The sequence below is a fragment of the Halichoerus grypus genome, chromosome 15 (genome assembly GCF_964656455.1).
Source record: "Halichoerus grypus chromosome 15, mHalGry1.hap1.1, whole genome shotgun sequence".
Taxonomy (NCBI): domain Eukaryota; kingdom Metazoa; phylum Chordata; class Mammalia; order Carnivora; family Phocidae; genus Halichoerus; species Halichoerus grypus.
In genome coordinates this window covers 60,227,343-60,251,369 of record NC_135726.1, presented here as the reverse complement: position 1 = coordinate 60,251,369, position 24,027 = coordinate 60,227,343, and the positions used below count along the sequence as shown (strand labels likewise).

General features: G+C 44.2%; 2 protein-coding genes across 2 annotated transcripts in view; one reads left to right on the top strand and one right to left on the bottom strand.

Annotated features, from left to right (window-relative positions):
* Nucleotides 1-24,027, top strand: part of LOC118533232 (uncharacterized) — a 102,540-nt gene that overhangs the window by 5,075 nt on the left and 73,438 nt on the right. The gene's annotated exons all lie outside the window — the stretch shown is intronic.
* Nucleotides 9,645-15,762, bottom strand: LOC144380304 (uncharacterized). The gene is given in 5 exon segments (XM_078063496.1): nucleotides 9,645-9,853; nucleotides 9,856-10,808; nucleotides 10,917-11,038; nucleotides 12,330-12,482; nucleotides 15,655-15,762. Coding segments are annotated over 5 exon segments (1,545 nt in total).

The window sequence follows — 24,027 nt, the reverse complement described above, 5'->3', positions numbered from 1 at the left end:
TCCCAGGACCCTGGGATCATGACCTGAGCCGAAGGCAGCTGCTTAACCAACTGAGCCACCAAGGCGTCCCATTGATGACAATTTATTAAGAAAGGTTTCCAGGTACAATGGAAGAATCTTAGCAGCAGCTTGTCCAACATGCCAAAATATCCAATATACTCACAAACCATATTCTTGTGGATGGCATGGTCTAAGATAAGAAAAAACATTGAGTATCTATCAAAGATGGTACATTAGGAGTAATATGGTTGGATTCAGCCACCTCCTAAATCTTACTCTGGCATATAACCCAGAAGATTATGGGAAGCCTTATGGCATACTCAGACTAATTTACATTAGTTGTTACTACTACTCACTTAACACTAATCTGGGGAGCCCCACAGTTTTGGATTCAGAATATTTATCCTAATTATACTAAGGCTGTTTACACTGGAAACAACACATCTGGTGGATAAATCAACATAGGCCCCAAAGAAATAAGGGTACCATATGATCAGGCCTGGGTATCCTCAGTCAGGCCAAGTTTGCCTTTAATGAGTAACGACATGCCAAAGAGAAAAACATTTGTACAAAAAGGAAAATTAAGATTTTTTTTTTCAGGAAGAAAGTAAAGGATGGAAATCTGCTTGGCCCAATAATCTAGCATTAATAAAATGGCTAAATCAAACTCCACATATTGTGACTCAGAATGCTCATATCCAACAATGGGAAAGAGCATGACTTTAACCCTACAAAGACTCCTGGACATGCTAATCCAAACGGACTCAGAGGTAGCTATGGGTTACTGGCCTCCTTTATTAACTGCAAAAACCCAAAATGTACATTTATGGATATTATATAGCTCTCCTAATCAATAGAAAATCATTAAAGGCTCCTGTAACTTAGATAAATCTTTAATTATTGCCTTGGAACCCAAGTTTATGGCCAACCAGTCTTATGACATTGTTCAATTAGTAGGAATGAGGCAGGTAGAATAGGGAAACGTTGGTTAACTGAAGAGGAAGGATAAGAAAGAATGTGACCACTGAGTATGCCCCATGCTAGCTCGGATTTCTCATGCCCACAAGCACCTTGTCATTGCTCAAGCCCATGGCCTGCATGTGCATATAGACCTACTTAGCTTCAAAATGACTTGGGAATGAACCCTCCATTGGGGGCACTAGAGGACTCCTAGTAGATCTTGATTATATATGGAGTATCCGCAACTGAAAAAGCAGACTGCATCTGCAATTAATAACTAGCATAGAGCATGCACAATGATATGCAGAGTTCTCAAAAATCCCTGCTTAATCCCCAGAACCCCACATGAATATTCCCTGCCCAAATTATTTATTCATAAAAAGCAGAACCCCACATCTATCCCGCACGACTCAGATCCTCTGTGCCTGCACTCCCCCTCCCTTCACGTGTGTTCTTTTGCTTTGCAATAGCTGCTTCTGCTATACTTTACTCTGACTGGTTCCTGAATTCTTTCATGCAGGGAAGTCAAGAACCTGGCACCTGCTGGTGGTTGAGGTCTTAGGGCCAAGAACTCCCCCAGTATCCAGCATCAGGAAAAGGAACTGTTATAAATACCACCAGGATTCTTCCAGATGGAGGAAGATTAGCCTTATTAGCCAGTGATTTTTTAAAGAGATTTTACTTATTTGAGAAAGAGCACAAGCAGGGGGAGCAGCAGGCAGAGAGAGAGAGAAGCAGGCTCCCCAGTGAGCAGGGAGCCTGATGCGGGGCTCGATCCCAGGACCCTGGGATCACGACCTGAGCCGAAGGCAGACACTTAACTGACTGAGCCACCCACGCGCCCCGAGTCAGTGATTCTTATGGATTCCAATATCTACTGACATCTGTGAATTCATGCAAAATACATGGTTATGCCCTAAACAATAGTGGAATCCTGAATTTGGTCCATCTTGGCCTATGTGGCTACACCTATAAAAACTGACATCTGGAAATGGGAAAAGTAAGATTTTGTTGGGAAGGTTCACAAAACAACTCTCTAATGCTCGATTTATTTTTTAACCAGAGAACTTTTCATCCTAACTCTATTGGTATATGCTGTAATACTAGCTTTGCAACTCAAATTAGAATTGCCTAATGTTAACAAAAAATATACTTAATGTTGACATTGATGACCAAATGTTTTGAGAGTCAGAGTAACAACCATCACAAGATGTAATATCACAAGATGTAGTATCTATGGAAGCTAATTGGCCAGAGAAATCATTACATTTAATAACAAAATTTAATTACCATTCCAATTTTATTTTTATTTTTTAAAGATTTATGAGAGGGAGCAAGCATGCATGCCCGTGCAGAGAGGAGGGGCCGAGGGAGAGGGAGAGAGACACTCAAGCAGACTCCCTGCTGAGCGTAGAGACTAACGTGGGGCTTGATCTCACAACCCTGAGATCATGTCCTGAGCTAAGATTCGGATGCTTAGCGGCTAGCCACCCAGGCACCCAAAACAATTCTTTTCTTATATTACAGTTTGTTTTTTTTTAAAGATATTTTATTCATTTATTTGACAGAGAGAGAGAGCACAAGTGGACAGAGCAGCAGGCAGAGGGAGAGGGAGAAGCAGGCTCCCCGCTGAGCAGGGAGCCCAATGTGGGGCTCGATCCCAGGACCCTGGGATCATGACCTGAGCTGAAGGCAGACGCTTAACCGACTGAGCCACCCAGGCGCCCCTATATTACAGTTCTTTCTGATCAATCTGTGTTAACACAGGCTAGACCACATCTGGATCTAGCCTTTCCTAAGAGCCCCATCTGTCACACAGGGCGCTTCAGATTCACTTGGATCTCCAGGCCACGCTGCAGCACCGTCTCCACACACTGGTCACGTCTGACACCTGAAGTGTTTGATTCCAGACTGTGGAGCTGTGCTAGGAAGACAGTTACACTTTGTGTGTTTCCAGGTATGTCGTGTAAAGAAACTATAAATTAAGAGTCTTAATTCTCTGTTGAAAAGGAGGTGTTTCTACTCCCCTCCCTTTTCTCATTTACCTTAGGAAACTTGCAATTCTGCATCTCCTTTTTGACAGATAGGTCTCTCCCTTTTTTTCACCTTTATGAACAGGAATGTCTTTCTCAAATACCTGGGATCCACCTCTTTAAAATAAAAACATATTGAGAGCTTTCTTTTTGAAAAGCATGTATCAAAGGAGATGGCACAGGCCCTATGGGAGGGTTAGGAGCCTCTTTTTGGTGGGATACCTTGTTCCAATTTACAAAACTACATCCCATCATAAAGGTATGTTTGTTTTACCTGTGAGTAAAGGCAGTTAGATAAAACAGTCAACCCATTTGGGAAGAACCATGTGTGACAAATAGTAATGTCCAATTCTCTTTATTGACTAGCAGATTTTTGGTTCTTTGTTTTTTTCAGGGCCAATTTCCTTACTTTTAGACTTGACCTACTTTTGATGCTTTTAAGAAATGAGATGGAAATTTCAGAAACTAAGAGATAAACCTGTCAAAGGGTTATTCTGCCTCTACTCTGTCCAAACCGTATTTAAAATTATTCAAATGTTAACGGTATAGTTTCAGTGTTGGGCAGCTATGGAAGTGTGACGCTGGGCCCTCCCTTCATGCAGGATCCTGCTGTAGTATTCCAGAAGCCACTGGGTGGGCTGCTCTCAGCCAGTGAATAAGCATGGCGTGACTATTAGAGATGGATGAATAGTTATTGTTTATCTTCAGAATGTGTATGTAGGGGCGCCTGGGTGGCTCAGTCGGTTAAGCGTCTGCCTTTGGCTCTGGTCCTGATCCCAGGGTCCTGGGATCGAGCCCCACATCAGGCTCAGCAGGGAGCCTGCTTCTCCCTCTGCCTCTCTTTCTCTTTCAAATAAACAAATAAAATCTTTTTAAAAAAATGTGTATGTAATGGGATGTAATTGCTTAGCTAAATAAGGTGATTTTCCGCCTTTGCAATTCTGAAAACATTGCCCATGATGTGCATATGATTTTTATTTAATGCTTATTCAGCAATGAAATGTTTTCTGTCTCTCCTATGTCTGGAGAGTATCTGTAGGTGGGAGAAGATTCTGTTTTATGTCCCCAACAGTCACCATCACACATGTCTACAGGGGCAAACCTCATTACCTGTCTCAATACTATATAGTTGGACAGTGTCAGAGACTCAGTAAGTCTTATCTAGAAAGTGGCAACTCTAATGAGCAAATGTCTCAGCAAATTCAATGAATAATAAGAGTAAAGGTGAGTCGGACATAGATAGGGGCTAACAGACACATACAGAACGTTGTCAGGATACATTTTGCTCCTGATTGCAGTAAATCTGCCTTAAGCACATTTTGAGAATACTGATTGGTAATGTATTTGGCATACTTTAAAGTGTTTTTATTTTGTGTGATAGTTATTTGGGTTATGAAGGAGCCCTCAAATTTTAAAAATGCAGTCTGAAGAGATTATGTATTAAAAAGTATGTCTGAGATTAAGAGTATTAAAGTACACCCATTGGGGCACCCGGCAGGCTCAGCTGGTAAAGCATGTGACTCATAATCTTGGGGTCGTAAGTTCAAGACCCATGTTGGGCATAGAGCTTTCTTTTAAAAAATTAGAAGTACACCCACTAGTGTACATGAAACAAGACGGGCCATGAAGTGCTAATGGTGGAAGACTGGAGAAGGGTACATCTGGCTTCAGTCTTTTCCATTTTTGTATAGACTGAAAAACAGCCATAACAAAAGATATGTTATTGTATCAGTAATTTTATATGTTGAGAAGAAGCTAAAAAGGGTAACAGGGGAAAAAGGAGGGATAATAGGAAACTTTTGGTTTCAGGTATGAGCCTGTAGCAAAGTATTAAGATGTACATTTGAGGTATGTTCAGCTTTTTCATGCAGTTGTACCAAAATGAAAGTGCTTAAAGAGATACAAAAACGTCTACCTTCCTAGTCATCTGCTACATTTTTTTCTATGTTCTTGAGGTTATTTGTGGCTACTGGATTGCTACGGTGGAAATAAAATATATTGGTCTACTCCTGGCAACTCTGAACTCCATGTTCAATGATATCACACTGGCAGTTTTAAGTCGGCCATGCTGGGAATATTCATATTGGGGAAATTGCAAACACTACAAATCATGGCTTGATTTATTTTATTGTTGGATATCTAGACTTAAGTGATGGAGAATATGTTAATGCAGATTAAAGTATATGATGTATGTGGCCTCTGCATCGTGTATAGCACAAGAAGATAGAGGGAAGAGTCTTCTGGTATTCAAAAAGAATGATTCCTTACTGCAAAAAAGCCACATCACTAAAGAATGAAGTTCTGAATAAGTCTTTGTTGTTTCATTATCTTATTTGTAAAGGCAAATGCATCTTAAAAACTTGGCAAAAGTATGAAGACATTTTTACCAAAAGAGATATACAGTTGGCAAAGAAACAAATGAAAAAATGCTCAACATCAAAAAATATCTGAGACATGCAATTTAAGGGGCACCTATGTGGCTCAGTCCATTAAGCATCTGCCTTCAGCCCAGGCCATAATCCCAGGGTCCTGGGATTGAGCCCCATGTCGGGTTCCCTGCTCAGCAGGGAGCCTGCTTCTCCCTCTCCCCCAGGTCGTGCTCTCTCTCAAATAAAATCTTTGTAAAAAAAAAATGCAATTTAAAACCACAGTGAGGGGCGCCTGGGTGGCTCAGTCGTTAAGCGTCTGCCTTCGGCTCAGGTCATGATCCCAGCGTCCTGGGATCGAGCCCTGCATCGGGCTCCCTGTTCCGCGGGAAGCCTGCTTCTCCCTCTCCCACTCCCCCTGCTTGTGTTCCTTCTCTCGCTGTGTCTCTCTCTGTCAAATAAATAAATAAAATCTTTAAAAAAATAAATAAATAAATAAATAAAACCACAGTGAGATACTGCTATACAATTGTTAGAAGGATTAAAGGTTTAAAAAGATTAACCATACCCACTACTGCCAAGCATATGGCAGAATTGGAGGTTCCCCAACACTGCTGTTAGGAATACAAAAGAAAACAACCATTTTAGATCGTAGTATGAAATTTGTTAAAAAGTTATATATCCATTAACCCTGTAACTCAGACATTTCACTCTAAACAATTAAAAGAAGAAAAATGAAACATATCCATATGATTTAAACCTCTATAGCAGTTTTACTTGCAACAGTCAAAAACTGGAAACAATTCATACAGATGAATGAGTAAACAAATAAGTGGTATATCTACAGAACATCAATACTCAGCAATATAAAAAGATTGAACTATTCATACAAGCATCATTGTTGAATCTCAAAAAAATATGTCACTGAAGGCACCCAAAGGGAAAAAGTAAACATTTAATGACCTTAAGTATATGAAGTTTCAGACAATGCAAACTAATGTATTATAATAAAAGGTAAATCAATATTTGGCTACAGGGCACAGTGACACCATTAAAGAATGTGAGGTAGGGCGCCTGGGTGGCTCAGTTGGTTAAGCGACTGCCTTCGGCTCAGGTCATGATCCTGGAGTCCCTGGATCGAGTCCCGCATCGGGCTCCCTGCTCGGCAGGGAGTCTGCTTCTCCCTCTGACCCTCCCCCCTCTCATGTGTTCTCTCTCATTCTCTCTCTCTCAAATAAATAAATAAAATCTTAAAAATAAAATAAAATAAAATAAAGAATGTGAGGTAAACATGGTGGTGATGGATAAGTTCATTATAAACATGATGATGGGGGCACCTGGCTCAGTCAGTTAAATGTCTGACTCCGGATTTTGGCTCAGGTCGTGATCTCAGGGTCCTGAGATTGAGCCCTGCATTGGGCTCCACGCTGACTGTGAAGCCTGCTTAAGATTCTCTCTCTCCCGGGGCGCCTGGATGGCTCAGTCGGTTAGGCGGCTGCCTTCGGCTCAGGTCATGATCCCAGGGTCCTGGGATCAAACCCCACATGGGGCTCCCTGCTCGGCGGGAAGTCTGCTTCTCCCTCTTCCTCTGTCTCTCCCCCTGCTTGTGAACTCTTTCTCTTTTTCTCTGTCAAATAAATAAATAAAATCTTTAAAAAAAAAAAAAAGATTCTCTCTCTCCCTCTCTCCCTCATCTGTTCATGCTTTATCTTTCTCAAAAAGCAAAACAAAACCATGATGATGGTTTCAAGCATTTATATAACTGTTAAAACTTATCAAGTTGTATGTTAAATATATACTTTATCATTTATACCTTATTAAATTTTTTTCTTAAGATTTTATTTATTTGACAGGGACACAGTGAGAGAGGGAACACAAGCAGGGGGAGTGGGAGAGGAAGAAGCAGGCTTCCCGGGGAACAGGGAGCCCGATGAGGGGCTTGATCCTAGGACCCTGGGATCATGACCTGAGCCGAAGGCAGATGCCTAACGACTGAGCCACCCAGGCGCCCCCCTTATTAAATTTTTTAAAATATAATTTAAAGTAAAAGATTTGAATTTCCTGTTTTTAGGAAATCCCCTACATTGACTTATGCTCTAGGAAGGGCTCCTTGCCTCAGTGGTCAAAAATTAAGTGAATAGGGGCGCCTGGGTGGCTCAGTCAGTTGGGTGTCTTGCCTTCGGCTCGGGTCATGATCTCGGGGTCCTGGGATTGAGTCCCACATCAGGCTTCTTGCTCAGTGAGGAGCCTGCTTCTCCCTCTGCCTGCTGCTTCTCCTGCTTGTGCTCTCTCGCTCTCAAATAAATAAAATCTTTTTAAAAAATTAAGTGAATAATGAAGACTTTCCACCATTCCATTCAACAGGAATACTGGCTGGGTCATAAAGTTCCCATAATTTGAAGGAGATATCCCTTCTCTATGTCCTTATTTTTTTCTCTGCACAGAAATGGCCTTGAGGACAGCCAAGAGAGGCTACAAGAATCCACAAAACTTTTAGGTTATTTTACCTCGTGCCTAATGCTGTATGATTATAGTTCAGGTCTAAGAATTTTTGTAATACTTGACAGCCACAGTTATTGGAACATTGTGGATAGTCGTTTAAAAGAGGCACATTCTAAGCACTTTGTTAGTCTCCTCCTGCTGCTGTTAATCTAGCGTTTTGTTGTTGTTGTTTCTTTAGTAATCTCTACACCCAAGGTGGGGTTCAAACTCCAGACCCTGAGATTAAAAGTCACATGCTCGGGGCGCCTGGGTGTCTCAGTTGGTTAAACCGCTGCCTTCAGCTCAGATCGTGATTCCAGAGTCCTGGGATCGAGCCCCGCACCGGGCTCCCTGCTCATGCAGGAAGCCTGCTTCTCCCTCTGCCTGCCGCTCCCCCTGCTTGTGCTCTTTCTCTCTTTCTCTCTCTCTTGCTATCTCTCTCTCTGTGTCAAATAAATAAGTAAAATCTTAAAAAAAAACAAAGTCACATGCTTTTGTGACTGAGCCAGCTAGGTGACCCTAATCTAGTGTTTCTGTGGCAATTATAATTTCCCCTACAGTCTTACAACCAGTGACGCTACCCTACAGAATTTTGGACATCAGGGCCCATAGCCCTACTGCAGGACCTGGGAGGTTTTCCTCACCGGTGCTGACCACAAGGCAACATCCCCTGTGAGTAAGAATTTCATGGTGCTCTCAGAAGCACCAAAATGTCATGAGAACTCCTCCCTTCTTAGGTTGACCTTGGAACCCAGAAAATATTATAGCATTTAAACTATAAATTAGAAAAAAAAAAACCCACCAAACTACAAATTAGGACCAGAATGCCTGCAGTCTTTCACTGGAGGCCTTGGGCAGCAATGCAAACAAGGGCAAAACTGGAGAACTGCTCTCTGCCATCATACTGTCACCTCTGAGGCACACAAAGCTTGGTATCCCAACAAAAGGACCATCCCTTTGTTTGTAAAACTCAACTGTTTTTAGATCATTACATATAGTGAACAGAACCCCTAGATTAAAGGTGGCATAACAACTAAGGCCTCTATCATCATACAAACCAGAGCATAGGAAGGCAAGTTTCTCCTGGATTGGTGACTTGATGGCTGGGAAATTCCATCACGGGAATCACTTGAAACCAATACCCCTGGAAAAAGTCCATGTTGTCAAGTCAAGAGCATAGCCCACTGGGCCAAAAAATGGGACAGGTACAAGGCACAGCACATCAAAGAGAAAAAATAAAGGAGTACTCACTAGGACTTCTCAGTAATCTCTGCTGTGAATGGAAAACACCAAGGTGCCCTTCCCTGAACTCACTGGGCTGGATGAATGATGTATACCACAGGCACCTGCCAGGTAGTGGAGGTGAAATGGCTTCTTCCGCAGAAACTGCCAGGGCATGAATCTGGAAGGGCCATGGGCAGGTTAAAAAGTTGCAGTGCAGCTCCAAAATACTTGGAATTTTTGTGTATGTTTGGATGAGGTTCAATTCAGACAGCACTCTCATTAGGGATCGCCCCAAATTTTGATATATGGAACAAGTAAATTGTACATCCCTGCACATGAAAGATATTTTTACCCATGTTAAATTTGTGGTATCCAAAGAGTGAAGGCTTTTGGCCTCTGGCTTTCTCACATTCATTGTATTCATAAGACCTTGATGCCGTGTGAACTGTTTCATGAGGCTGGTGTTTTTAGTAGGGGATTTCGGCATACAGTGCACTCTTTCCTTCAGAGTAAGCATTTTGGTATTTTAAGAGCCTGAAGCTGTAGTTCTAGGATTGCACATATTCCTCAAATTATAAGATCATTTTCCAGTGTGAATTTTCTGATGTGTGGTGAGGGGAGAGCTTTGGCTAAAGGATTTCCCACATTACCCACACTCATAAGGCTTTTCTCCAGTGTGAACTCTCTGCTGTGTAATGAGATTAGACATATATCTAAATGATTTCTCACATTCACTGCACTGATAAGGCCTTTCTCCAGTGTGAATCCTCTGATGTTGAAGGAGCACAAATTGTGACGAAATGATTTCCCACATTCACTGCATTCATAAGGCCTTTCTCCAGTGTGAACTTTCTGATGTGTAATGAGGCTGGATATATGTCTAAATGATTTCTCACATTCATTGCACTGATAAGGTTTTTCTCCAGTGTGAACCCTCTGATGTTGACGGAGCACCACATTTTGGCGAAATGATTTCCCACATTCGCTGCGTTCATAAGGCCTTTGCCCAGTGTGAACTCTCCAATGTTGAAGGAGTGCAGAGCTTTTCTTAAAGGATTTCCCACATTGACTGCATTCATAAAGCCTTTTTCTGGTGTGAACTCTCTGATGTGTAATGAGGTTGGACTTATATCTAAAGGATCTCCCACATTCACTACATTCATAAAGCCTTTCTGCAGTGTGAACTCTCCTATGTTGAAGGAGTGCAGAGCTTTGGCAAAAAGATTTCCTACATTGACTGCCCTCATAAGGCCTTACTTCAGTGTGAATTCTCTGATGTTGAATGAGATTAGAGTTTTGGCTAAAAGATTTCCCACACTCACTGCACTCATAAGGCCTTTCTCCAGTGTGAACTCGCTGATGTCTAATGAGGTGGGAATTTTGGCTAAAGGATTTCCCACATTCACTGTACATATAACATCCTTCTCCAGGGCAGATTGTCTGGCACTGAACAAATGGATATTTGCAGCTGAAGGTTTCTGTGCAGTCTCCCCTGTTGTAATGAGTATTTCCCCTTGGAAAAGCATACCCACACTTGGTTCCACTATTTGACTTCTCCCTGATGTGTGTGGCCTGTTGATGATGAAATCCTGAGTTGTCCAGGAAGTCCTTCCCAACCTCCCCGAGGGTAAAGGGCTTCCCGGACACACAGAATTTGCAGTTGTTCACAAATAAGGCTCTCCTTACATTGCTTCTCAATAGTTTCTCTCCAGTGCCCTGCTTTTGGTGCTGATAAACGTTTGCTCTGAAATAAAATAGTTTCTCACATGTCCCATACATGCATAATTTCTGCCTGTGATGTGTCCCCTGGTATGCCCAGATGAAAAACGTCACTCAAGATCAAGCCACGCACCTCACAGGGATTGGCCTTCTGGGAAGATAGACCTGCACTGACAGTCCTGATCTGTGATCCCCCTTGAACTGAAATATGCTGCTCAGAAAGTGCTTCTTCATCCTCTGCTCCATGCTAACAACCTATAAGCAGAGAAATACTGGTGAAGTACACGTTGACTTTGTGTAGGGAGACAGCACTATTACAAATGTATGTCTGACAAACCCAAGAATGAGTCCATGGGATTGTCTGTAGGACAGGGCGGTTGGGTTCATGTTGAGGATGAGGCTGCTTAGCAGTATTGGCCAACTGAAGATGACAGAATGGAGGAGATCTCACAAGATGAAGGGCAAAATCATGAGATGTGACACAAAGAGAACAGGCAGGATCTACACCTCATTCCTCTGCAAACAACTTTCAGCAGCAATTGGTGACACATGAGTGCTATGTTGAGTGTTATGTCCACGTCCTTGAAAATCCAACTGCAACAGAGTTGCTGTTGTTCAGAGATTAAGAATGTGCCTACCTAAAAAAAAAAAAATGTGCCTACCTCATGACACAAATGTATACGCCAATGTCTACAACACTGCAGATGGACCAGTATGAAAAAGCACTGAGATGTGGAGTCCAGAGAGGTAAGGATTATCCTTGAGCTAAAAGAGTAAAGAGACAAGTAGTAGAGTTGACAAGGTGGATAAGTGTGAAGAATGGGTAAAGACAGGCAAAAATGAGGTGTGAGTGCCACTGTGATTGGCACCAAAAGACAAGCAAATAGGTCTCTGGTATGATTTGTACATAGCCCTGGTGTCATGCCCTCCCCCAGGTGATGCTTCTTAGGACCAGGCTATGTTTGAATTTGTCTTGCTTCACTTGGATTCCTTTCCATCCCGAGAACCTCTCCACACCTCCTTAATGAGCAACTACACAGAACCTAGATGATTCAAATACTAAGGTAAAGACAGGACAGATAAGCAGCTCTCACTGAACAAAATTAACTCAGCACATGACAGACCACAAAAAGGGAAACTAAATATTACAGAAAGAACCTGAAGAATAGCCCATGGTCAACATAAATAATGAACCAAGTCAGAGATGGCAATTTCTGGCACAAGGAAGAATGAAGAAATGTTAGCTAGAGGAACGAAGTAGAACCTAGGATAGCTTGGACCTAGAAAATTCACCTGGTGATGGAGAAGGCAAGCAAGATGGAATCCATGACTGCAAGTCTTCTGATTCCGGATCCATACCTTCCAGGCTAGGAGTAACAGGTGTCGGGCCTACTCAAGGAAGGAGAGGGCAGTGTTCACACCCCAGCCCTACCAACCGTAGCACCTATTCAGGGAACCGGGAAGGAAGCAGTGCCCAGGGTCCTGATGTGAAAAGGGCTGACATGCCAATGGATAAAGGAGAAGAGCAGAGACTAGCTCATGGTACAGGGGTACATTTGAGGGCCTTACCCAGTGAGACCACAAGTGCCAAGTTCTCCAGCATCACATCATGGTACAGATGTCTCTGAGCCTCAGCAAGGAGACCCCATTCTTCCCAGGAAAAGCAGTACACAGCCTCATCCTTAAAGGTCACACCGACCTGTCATGATTGGGAGAAATGAAACCACAAATAGCCACTTTCCCAAAGACCTATAGTCCATTCTCACATATGCCTATCCTATGCCCATCCTCCCAATTCCCCAACTCAGAGTAGAAACTATGGGCTTGGTGCTACTGGTGCTGTTGTGTCCTTATGGGGGCCATTAATTACTAGGCCCAGCTATCAGCAATAAGAAGCAGGCAGGCAGATATCTAAACTGCGAACCTGGCATAGAGGCATTCAGCACCCCTGCCAGGCAATTTCCCTGGTATGGACAACGTCATGCAAGCCCCAGTACCAGGACCTGGGACCCTCAGACGTACTGTCTCTCCATGTCTACATCACTCTAGACTGCACATCCCTCACATCTCCCGTACCACAGCTCTGCCCATGGCCACCACCACCTCACCGTCCCTCTACTTAAGAATCTGCCTGGCCTCCACACATGTTCAAGTATTTTCATCACCTCCTTTTCACTTCACTGTTGAGGGTGGGATTCCTACTTAGAGTTATGGGAATGGCCAGACACACAAGAATACTGGACAGAGGCGACTACCAGCACCTTATTAACCATACATATTCACAGCCTGGGATAGGAGGTCACCACACACCACATAGGGCTACATGGGGTTACACTCTGGAAAACACTGAACAACCAGCAGCTGTGGGATTCAATTATTTAGTATCAAGAGGGTAGGTGCCCCCTGGTTCCTACAAGAGGATACAATTCTCTTTTCTGAATAACCAGAAAGAGCAGACAAGGAAGTGAAACCCACTACAAAGAGATAAGCAGGAACTATTCCTGATCCCTTTTATAAAAAGGGTTCAGTTAGAAGACCTTATCTATGGGGCACCTGGGTGATTCAGTTAAGCATCCGACTCTTGATCTGAGCTCATGTCTTGATATCAGGGTCATGAATTGAAGCCCCGCTATCGAGCTCCATGTGGAGCCTACTTTAAAAAAATTTTAAATTGGGGCGCCTGGGTGGCTCAGTCGTTGGGCGTGTGCCTTCGGCTCAGGTTGTGATCCCAGCATCCTAGGATCGAGCCCCGCATCGGGCTCTCTGCTCAGGGGGAAGCCTGCTTCTCCTGTTCCCACTCCCCCTGCTTGTGTTCCTGCTCTCACGCGCTCTCTCTCTCTCTGTCAAGTAAATAAATAAAAATCTTTAATTAAAAAAAAAAAACTTAAAAAAAAATTATTTTTATTAAAAAAAAAAAAGACCTTATCTGCAGGAGCAGAGCGAAGTGGGGAACTGGTGCTCAGGCCATTTATGTCCTGGTTTCAACATATGTTAAGGTAGCATATAATATTGTGACTTAATTTCAGGCCTTATACCACATTTAGCAAATGGTATCCAGAGATTGCTTGTCAAATTCATACAGGAATCAATAGTAACCTAGACTTCCCATGGCTCTTGTTAGTGGTGCTAATGCCAAAGTCTTCATTGAAGGCCTCCCTGCTTGGCTCCATTCCTTGCCTCAGTGTTGGCAACAAGAATCATGTGTTGATTTCAGATACCTACAGCCCTCTTCCACTTCTTTTTTTTTTTTTTAAGATTTTATTTATTTATTTGACAGAGACACAGTGGGAGAGGGAACACAAGCAGGGGGAGGGGGAGAGGGAAAAGCAGGCTTCCCGCGGAGCAGGAAGCCCAATATGGGGCGTGATCCCAGGACTCCTGGATTCTAAGGCAGACACTTAACGATTGAGCCACCCAGGTGCCCATCCTTCTCCCACTTCTATACTGCACTTGCTGTTCCCTTACCAGTTGACCTTCCTCTTCCTCTGTCCACGTGACCTCCATTCAAGGCTCAGGCCACTGGTGGCCCACCCAAGGCCTATTGACTGTAACAGATGACATTTGCCCCTGATATCATCGTCTAGGTTGAATGAAACATCCAGAGCACACCAAAGTGGCCAAAAAATCCTGGAGGAGGCCACAGAGCAGTGAATGAGCACCAACTCCAACCTGACAGTCCCCTTGCTTCAATTACTCCTAGGCCTCCCATGCCCATTTTTCCCTTGGAAGCCTTGGTCACCTGCCACACTATCCTGTCCCCAAGACATCCTCCTTTTGTGGCCAGAATCCAACCACTTTTCCTAAGCCATTGCTCTCATCCATTAAGCATCCCTTGGACTATGGCAATAGCCTCTACTTTTCCCTTCCTCGTCCCCCAACCCCAGTCTGTTCTCTACTCTACAACCTGTTAAGACCTTGGTAAGATGGCCTCTCCCTCCTCTGATCCAAACCTCCCACCACCTCAAGATAGACAAACATCTTTTCAGGCAACCATTTTTATCCTGACTATTGTCCTCAGCTTTTTTATCTCATCTAAAAGAAAGGAGAGGGCTCCCTGCTCATGGGGAGCCTGCTTCTCTCTCTCCCTCTGCCCCTCCCCCTGCTTGTGCTCTCTCTCTCTCAAATAAATAAATAAAATCTTAAAAAAGGGGGGGTGCCTGGGTGGTTCAGTCAGTTGAGTGTCTGCTTTCAGCACAGGTCATGATCCCAGGGTTCTGGAATCAAGTCCCACATCGGGCTCCCTGCTCAGCGGGGAGTCTGCTTCTCCTCCTACCTCCCTCTGCTCATTCTCTCTCTCTCTCACTAACCTTCTCTCTCAAATAAATAAATAAAATCCTTAAAAAATACTAAAAAAATACATGAAAGGAGGAGCACCTGGGTGGCTCAATCAGTTAAGCGTCTGCCTTCGGCTCATGTCATGATCCCAGGGTCCTGGCATCAGGCCCCACGGTAGGCTCCTTGCTCAGCGGGGAGCCTGCTTCTCCCTCTCCCTCTGCTGCTCCCCCTGCTCGTGCTATCTCTCTGTCAAATGATAAATAAAATCTAAAATAAATGAATGAATGAAAGAAAGAGAAAGAAGAAGAAGAGGAGGAGGAAGAAGAGGAGGAAGAAGAGGAGGAGGAAGAAGAAGAAGAGGAGGAGGAAGAAGAAGAGGAGGAGGAGGAAGAAGAGGAGGAGGAAGAAGAAGAGGAGGAGGAGGAAGAAGAAGAGGAGGAGGAAGAAGAAGAGGAAAAAGAGGAAGAAGAAGAGGAGGAAGAAGAAGAAGAAGAGGAGGAAGGGGAGGGGGAGGAAGGAGGGAGGGAGGGAGGAAGGAAGGAAGGAAGGAAGGAAGGAAGCAGACCTGTGGTTTCCTGACCACCACCAACTCTTACCTGTAAGCATTTGGAAATCTTGGAACCAGTTCCTGGAAGAACCCTCCACACCTGTTTATACTGGTTGCCAGTAATGGGAATACCTCTACATAAAGTGGACACAGACATATCCCAGGGCTTTGGGTTTCAACAAGGTACTGACTTAAGGTCTGGAGGAGGAATAGAAGCACTAAGTCCTCCGACACCACAATCCAGAGAAAATGGGGGTAGAGGTTGGGCCCTCTGATGATCTGTGTGGGTTTCGTAAGAGCTTCTGCAGTCATGGGAACATGTGCAAAGAGACAGGCATTAGAGAAATAGGTTCATGGTGGAGTTCAATGGGTTCATTCTTCCCTGTATTCGTCCCTAACCCTGGAGCTAGGTGACCTAAGGGTAGCTGTCTCACTCCTGGGCCTCAGTGTCACCTCTTAACAGCAGTGACCTCAATGAACTCATCACCCTCCTCCAATCTGCTCTTTCTTTGAACTCCTTGGGGGAGTTTTAGTTTTTAAAAATTTATTTATTTGAGAGAGACAGAGAATGGGTGGGAGGGGCAGAGGGAAAAGAAGAGAGAATCTCAAGCAGACTCCCTCCTAAGTGGGGAGCCCCACACAGGGCTCCATCTCATGACCCCGAGATCAGGGCCTGAGCCAAAACCAAGAGTTGAAGGCTTAACTAACTGCGCAACCCAGGTGCCCCTCCTTGGGGAAGTTTTAAAAACCTAACGGAGAAGGTGTCCCTCCTTTGGCCAAAACTCTCCTTGGGCATCTAGAGTCCTCAAAAGAAGGGACACACCTCTGCCGGCTATTCCAGGCATGACTCTGCCTCACGCTTTCTGTTCCCTGAGGGCAGAATCCTCCTGCCTCAGGCCCCCCCTCTAGCCTCTTCCACCAGCCGGCTCACACACGGCCCCCTTCCCCCCCCCATTGGCACCTCCCTGTTGTGTGGGAAACAAAAGCAGAAGTAAAATTATTAATAATTTCCCTACTACCTACAGCCCATTGACAAGTCCTTGAAATGGGCAGAGTACAATTCCTCTAGGGACTCAACTGCCTCAATGTTAATACCTTGCTAAGGGCAACAGGTAACAGCCCAACCCCAGGATCCTGTAACTCCACCTTACCATAAAAACTCCCTTGTAAACTTCATCTCTCCCCACCCCCCACAAGATACACTTTGGCAATCATCCCCCAAGTATATGACCCACCGATATACATCTGAAGGGTCTCATGACTCAAGTTTTATTAGACAGTAAAATGACCCTTTCCCAACAATAGCTGCCCCTTCAAGATCCTGGAAACCTTGATTCCAAAATTCCTTAGAGACTTACACTACCCCTAACCCCCTCCCAACTGGAAAGTATATACATAACCCCAGTGCAGCTCTTTCTGCCCACAGGTCCTGTCCCCGTGCTTTAATAAAACCACCTTTTTGCACCAAAGACATCTCAAGAATTCTTTCTTGGCCCTGGGCTTTAAATCCTAATGGCTTTCCTACATCACCTGTCCTGACACCGGGGCCTGGGCGGCAGGGACTCAAGCAGGCGCCCCCTGGTCAGGTCTTTAGGATCTGTAGGGGGGCAGGGCGGGGAGCACTGGGTAGGGGGGACGATGGTTTACCTGAGCCGGGTCCCTGGGCGCGGCAGCCGCCATTGGACTCTCCGGACTGAGCGGACACCCAGGCGGGGGTCCCTGCTGTCCCCCGAGCGGAGCAGCCTGCCCACCGGGGACCCACCTCTCTGCCTTCTGGACCGCGCCCCCTCTCGCGCCCTCTCAGTCGCACCACCTCGTCCCCAGCCTGCATAGACCGCACTGAAACAGACCCAGGAGCAACCAAAAGGAGCAGCACGCGGAGGGCACCGGAAGTCACGCCCTGACCCTTGTGCTCAGAAGGAAACGCCTACTATCTAAGCCTTCATTGGCTTCCGGGAAACGTAGTTTGCCCAGTGCACCCCCGAGGCTGCCAATTCCGCCCCTGACTCCAGGAGGAAAGACCTAGATCCGTCATGAGGGGCACTGGGAGATGGCGTGCTCCTGTCCAAGGGACGTTATGAAAATGGCTAGGGAAAGAAAAGCCATCCAGCACTTCCCTCCCTTTGGTGTATAGAGGCATTTCAGGGTAAAAAAGTAGAAAATTAGGAAAATTTTTCTTTACATATGATTTCTGGATAATAAATGCTTAAGTCCTGATAAAATTAGGTAGAATACAGACATGTCTCAACAGCTTATGAAATAATGGATTTAACCAAAGATCATTAGGCAATTACTTTAACCAAAAAACTTATAACAACAGCTGGCACAATAGATAATAGTCCAGTTGATGAGGTTTTAGAATATAGGGGCGCCTGGGTGGCTCAGTCATTAAGCGTCTGCCTTCGGCTCAGGTCATGATCTCAGGGTCCTGGGATCGAGCCCCGCATCGGGCTCCCTGCTCAGCGGGAAGCCTGCTTCTCCCTCTCCCACTCCCCCTGCTTGTGTTCCCTCTCTCGCTGTGTCTCTCTCTGTCAAATAAATAAAATCTTTAAAAAAAAAAAAAAAAGGCATCTCTGGTGCAAAATGGTGGTTCATTAAAGCACTGGGCCAGGACCTGTGGACAGAAAGAGCTGCTGCACCGGGGTTGTGAGGGGTGGCTGATTGTATACTGTGGGGTTGGGGAAGGTAAGGAAAAGGGAGGTTTCAAAAGGATTTGTGTATGTTAAAGAAGACTCACAGGATACCAGAGGCCTTGCCATTGTCAAGTTAAGGTTGTTTTTCCTTCTAGTAAGGCATTAACATTAAAATAGTTGGGACTTTCTGGAGAGACATTACACTCTCCCTGCTTCAAGTATCTGTCAATGGGCTGCAGATAATAAGGACATTTAATTGTATCTACATTCCCTTCTGGAAGCTAGGCCATTGATAGAAATGCTTTGTTCTTGTAGATTGCTAAGACATTGGTAAACTGAGGATTGTGATCTCTATAAGTTAACCATTTGTTTTTCCTTTAGGGCAGCCAGGAGTGCCTGAGGAATGTCACATAAATCCCATGGGGGGCGGGGGATTGTGGGGTGTCAGCTTCCGCTTTGTCCTCAGCTTGCCTTCTGTTCCCTCATCACAGTCGGCAAACCTTATAGTGGATAAAGAAACCTAATAACAGTTGACCCATTGTGCAAAGTTAACATCAGGAAACAGACACTCAGACTTAAGAGCATTTGTTTGTGATACAATCAGAAGTCTCAACCATGCCTATGGAGCACTGTGGCCAGGGTTAATCTGAATTTGACTGATGCCTGTGATTCTAATTATACATAAATTGGAAGCAATGTGATCATGAGATAGGGAAGCTGAAGGGACCCGATAAAGAACGGCTTTTTGCTCCTTTTCCTGCTTCTGTTCTTGCTAGGACGTGCACACCTACTCTACACATGCCTTATAGTACCTATAATGTAGGTCCTCCTTGTAAAGGTCAAGAAGTTAATGATTCCTTTGAGTCTTCCAGCGCAAATAACATCGAAGGAGTGACTGGTCGGGGTCATCATGTGTTTTCCAAAACCGTTGACTCCACACGTTGACACCAAGACCCCTGGCTCTAGGGTATAACTGACTGATGGAGGACACCTGAGCACTCGTCCTTGTTTTGACCAGTTCCCGGATACCTAATACTACATGATAAATCATTATAGAGTATTCAAATATCTCCTGAATTGTGCATTTCATTTCAATTTTTATAATGTTTTATAATTAACAGAAGCCCATCAATTTAATGTAGTTGAATTTATTTTGATGTATTTTATGATGATGCTTTTTATATCTGCTTTGACAAAATCTGCTCTGTATATTTAACAAAGGGAATCTCTTCCATGACCTTTGTTTTTCTTTTTCTTTTTTTCTTTTAGAGAGGGAGAGAGAGAGAGAATGTGCAAGAGGTAGAAGGACAGAGAGAGACTTTTTTTTTTTTTTAAAGATTTTATTTATTTATTTGACAGAGAGAGACAGCGAGAGAGGGAACACAAGCAGGGGGAGTGGGAGAGGGAGAAGCAGGCTTCCCATGGAGCAGGGAGCTCGATGTGGGGCTCGATCCCAGGACCCTGGGATCATGACCCAAGCTGAAGGCAGCCGCTTAACCGACTGAGCCACCCAGGTGCCCCCAGAGAGAGACTCTTTTTTTTTTTTTAAGATTTTATTTATTTATTTGACAGAGAGAGACACAGCGAGAGAGGGAACACAAGCAGGGGCAGAGGGAGAAACAGGCTTCCCGCAGAGCAGGGAGCCCGATGTGGGGCTCGATCCCAGGACTCTGGCATCATGACCTGAGCCGAAGGCAGCCGCTTAACGACTGAGCCACCCAGGCGCCCCCAGAGAGAGACTCTTAAGCAGGCTCCACACCCAATGTGGAGCTCTTATCTCACAACCCAGAGATCATGACCTGAGCCAAAATCAAGAGTCAGATGCTTAACTTCTGAGCCACCCAGGCATCCTGCTTCCATTACCTTTTAAGAACTGTAATTCTTGGGCACCTGGGTGGCTCAGTTGGTTAAGCGACTGCCTTTGGCTCAGGTCATGATCCTGGAGTCCCGGGATCAAGTCCCGCATCGGGCTCCCTGCTCGGCAGGGAGTCTGCTTCTCCCTCTCCCACTCCCCCCTCTTGTGCTCTCTCTCTCTCTCACTCTCTCTCTCTCAAATAAAAAAAAAAAAAAAAAAAAAAAAGAGCTGTAATTCTTGTTGTACCATAAACCTATCCATGTGAAATTAATATTTTTGTGTGTTTTGAAGTGGAAGTCTAAATTACTATTTTACCAATTGGGTATCCCATTGCACAGACAATATATTTAACAGCTACTATTAGGACAACTATAGCCATAAGCATAAACAGAAGTTGAACCTTTGCAAGTTTTACACAATTTCAACAAATAGTGACTTTAACTTGGTATCTGTGGTAAGTTGAATAAGGCTCCTGGATAGTATATAGAAATTTTGCAGACGTGATTTTTTTTTCATATGTGATTAATATGAGAGTTTTTCGATGGGATGATTATCTGGGGTGGATAAATCTGGGTGAGCTCTAAATGTAATCACAAAGTTGGGGACAGGGGTGCCTGGGTGGCTCAAATGGTTAAGCGTCTGCCTTCAGCTCAGGTCATGATCCCAGGGTCCTGGGATCGAGCCCCGCATCGGGCTCCCTGCTCCCTGGGAAGCCTGCTTCTCCCTCTCCCACTCCCCCTGCTTGTGTTCCCTCTCTCGCTGTGTCTCTCTCTGTCAAATAAATAAATAAAACCTTTAAAAAAAAAAAAACAAATTTGGGGACAGAGGGAGATTTGCATATAAAAAAGGAGAAGGCAATGTGATAAGGAAGGCAGTTTATTCTGCTGCAAGGAATATGGACAGCCACCAGAAGCTGGAAAAGGCAAAGAAAAGAATCTCCCCTGAAAACCACTCTGCCCACACCTTCATTTTAGCTTCATAAGATTCATTTCAGACTCCTGGCTTCCAGAACTGTAAGAGAATGAATTTCTGTTGTTTTTAAGCCAGTAAATTTGTTACAGCAGCAATAGGAAATATCTAATGTAAAAAAGGGTAAACCTCTTATTTGCCTGCAACAGAAAGCTGTATTTATGAGACACGGTCTCCAAAAAAAAAAAAAAAAAAAAAAAAAAAAAAAAAAAAGACACGGTCTCCACAAATAAAGATGGAGCTATTTTTATTTTATTTTTTAAGATTTTCTTTATTTGTTTGAGAGAGACAGAGAGTGCATGAGCCAGGAGGCGGGGGTGGGGGTGGGGGAGGGTTGGCAGGGGGAGATGGACAAGCCGACTTTGTGCTCAGCAGGGAGCCTGACAAAGGGCTCAACCCCATACCCCTGAGATCATGACCTGAGCTAAAGTCAGAAGCTCAGCTGACTGAGCCACCCAGGTGTCCCATGATGGAGCTAGTCTTTTTTTAAAGATTTTTATTTATTTATTTGACAGAGAGAGACACAGCGAGAGAGGGAACACAAGCAGGGGGAGTGGGAGAGGGAGAAGCAGGCTTCCCGCAGAGCAGGGAGCCCGATGTGGGGCTCGATCCCAGGACCCCGGGATCATGACCTGAGCGAAGGCAATCACTTAACGACTGAGCCACCCAGGCGCCCCTGGAGCTAGTCTTATATAGGATATTAGGAAGTTTGGTATTTATTTTTTTAGATTTAAAAAAATTTTTATTTTATTATTTGAGAGAGAGAATGAGAGAGAGAGAGAGCACGAGGTGGGGAGGGTCAGAGGGAGAAGTAGACTCTCCCCGCTGAGCAGGGAGCCCCATGCAGGACTAGATCCTGGAATTCCAGGATCATGACCTGAGCCCAAGGTAGTCGCTTAACCAACTGAGCCACCCAGGCGCCCAGGAAGTTTGGTATTTAGTGAATGCTGGACTTTCAGAAATGGGAGTGTTAAGGGTTGGACAGATTTTTGGCTCTGTTATCACAGGCACTGGAGTACCTTTACTGTTCAGAAGCTCACTGTCAGAAACATGGCCATTGGAGTGAGGCATTTGGCTGATTGGCTGTTGGCTAGGAGCCTGGGATTGTCCCTGCTTGGCTGTCTTTCTGGATTGGGATTTCTAACTGATTGATTTTCAGAAGTTTAGTAATGATACTGATTGTCCAGCTTTCAGAAGTGTAGTACTGGATCAAGGCTGACTCCACTGGGCTGATTTTCAGAGCCATGTATATTGATGCACAAGTATCTCAAATGAACTGTGAATAGTTGTTAAAACTAGTTTTGTTAAAAGGATAGGCTTTTCCTTTCTTTTTTTAATAAAGATTTTATTTATTTATTAGAGAGAGAGAGAAAGAGAGAGAACATGTGTGAGAAAGCACAAACGGTGGGAGGGGCAGAGGGAGTGGGAGAAACAGACTCCCCGCCGAGCAGGGAGCCCAACACCAGGCTCAATCCCAGGACCCATGAGATCATGACCTGAGCCAAAGGCAGATGCTTCACTGACTGAGCCACCCAGGCACCCCACTCTTTTCCTTTCTTGAATTTGAAAATTAAGAATTTCAAATTCTAAGTGCCATCTATTGATCTTCCCTTAGCCTACCTTGCAGGACAAATCATAATGAATTGTCTCTTTGTTTTTTGTTTTTTATAAGCTCTACACCCAATGTGGGCTTGAAATCATGATCCTGAGATCAAGAATCACATGCTCTACAGACTGAGCCAACCATGCGCTCCAGGAATTATCATGATCTTTATTTGTAGAGACATGATTTTCTTTTCTTTTTTTTTTTTTAAAGATTTTATTTATTTATTTGAGACATGATTTTCAACTAGTGTTGTCATTTAACTGAGTTTAGTATCAATTACTGTGGTGGCAAAATAGATCTAACTGCTGAATTTTGGTAGTTTATTGAGAAAAGCTGAATATAAAACACTTCAGGCATCCTGACAGTGTCAATGAAGAATGCAGAACAAAAATCATTGAAGGTAGGATATGTCCTATATTATAGAGAACTCCTGGAAACCCCACTCATGATGTGCCTCATGCAATCAAGACAGTGCCTAAAACCTGGTAGTTGCTCACTGAACATATATATGAGTTGCCCTGACAACATAATTTTGCTATTGGTATTTACCATTCTGACCTTTTCTAAATACCCTCTTTATCTCTCCCTCCAATTGCTCCATGTTCCAGGAATAAAAAAAAAAAAAGAAAGAAAGAAAGAAAGAAAAACCTGTAGACAAAGCTTTGACTGTGGTCAAGATTCCAATACGGCTATGTGCTCAGCTTCATTTTTTCATTTCTCATACTTCAGTACTCAGAAATTTTTTCAGTGATAATCTCAACTCCCTGTGCTGAAACCTACCTAAAATAACACGTGAAGGGGAAGTGTCTGCCTTAGGCTCAGGTCATGATCTCTGGGTCCTGGGATCAAGCCCTGCACTCAGCATGGAGTTGGCTTGTCCCTCTCCCTCTGTTCCTCCTCCCACTCTCTCACTCTCTCTCATATATATAAATAAATTTTCTTTTTTTTTTTTTGCTAAGTCAGGAACTCACTTCGTGTTCAAACAGCAATTTTTTTTTTTTTTTAAGATTTATTTATTTGAGAGAGCACTAGAGAGAAAGCAGGAGTGGGGGCAGAGGGAGAAGGAGAAGCAGGCTCCCCGGTAAGCAGGGAGCTCGATGTAGGGCTACATCCCAGGACCCTGGGATCAGGGCCCGAGCAGAAGGCAGACGCCTAGCCGACTGAGCCACCCAGGAACCCCAAATAAAATCTTTAATGATAAAATAAAATAACACGTGAAACGGTAATTACTTCACAAGGAGGACATGACCTCATGGTGTCCCAAACATCTGACAATGACAGACACTGTCCAGTAAGGAAATGACATTCAAATGGTTGTGATCCTTTTTGGACCTGTTTCAGATCTTAAAAGCAATCCTG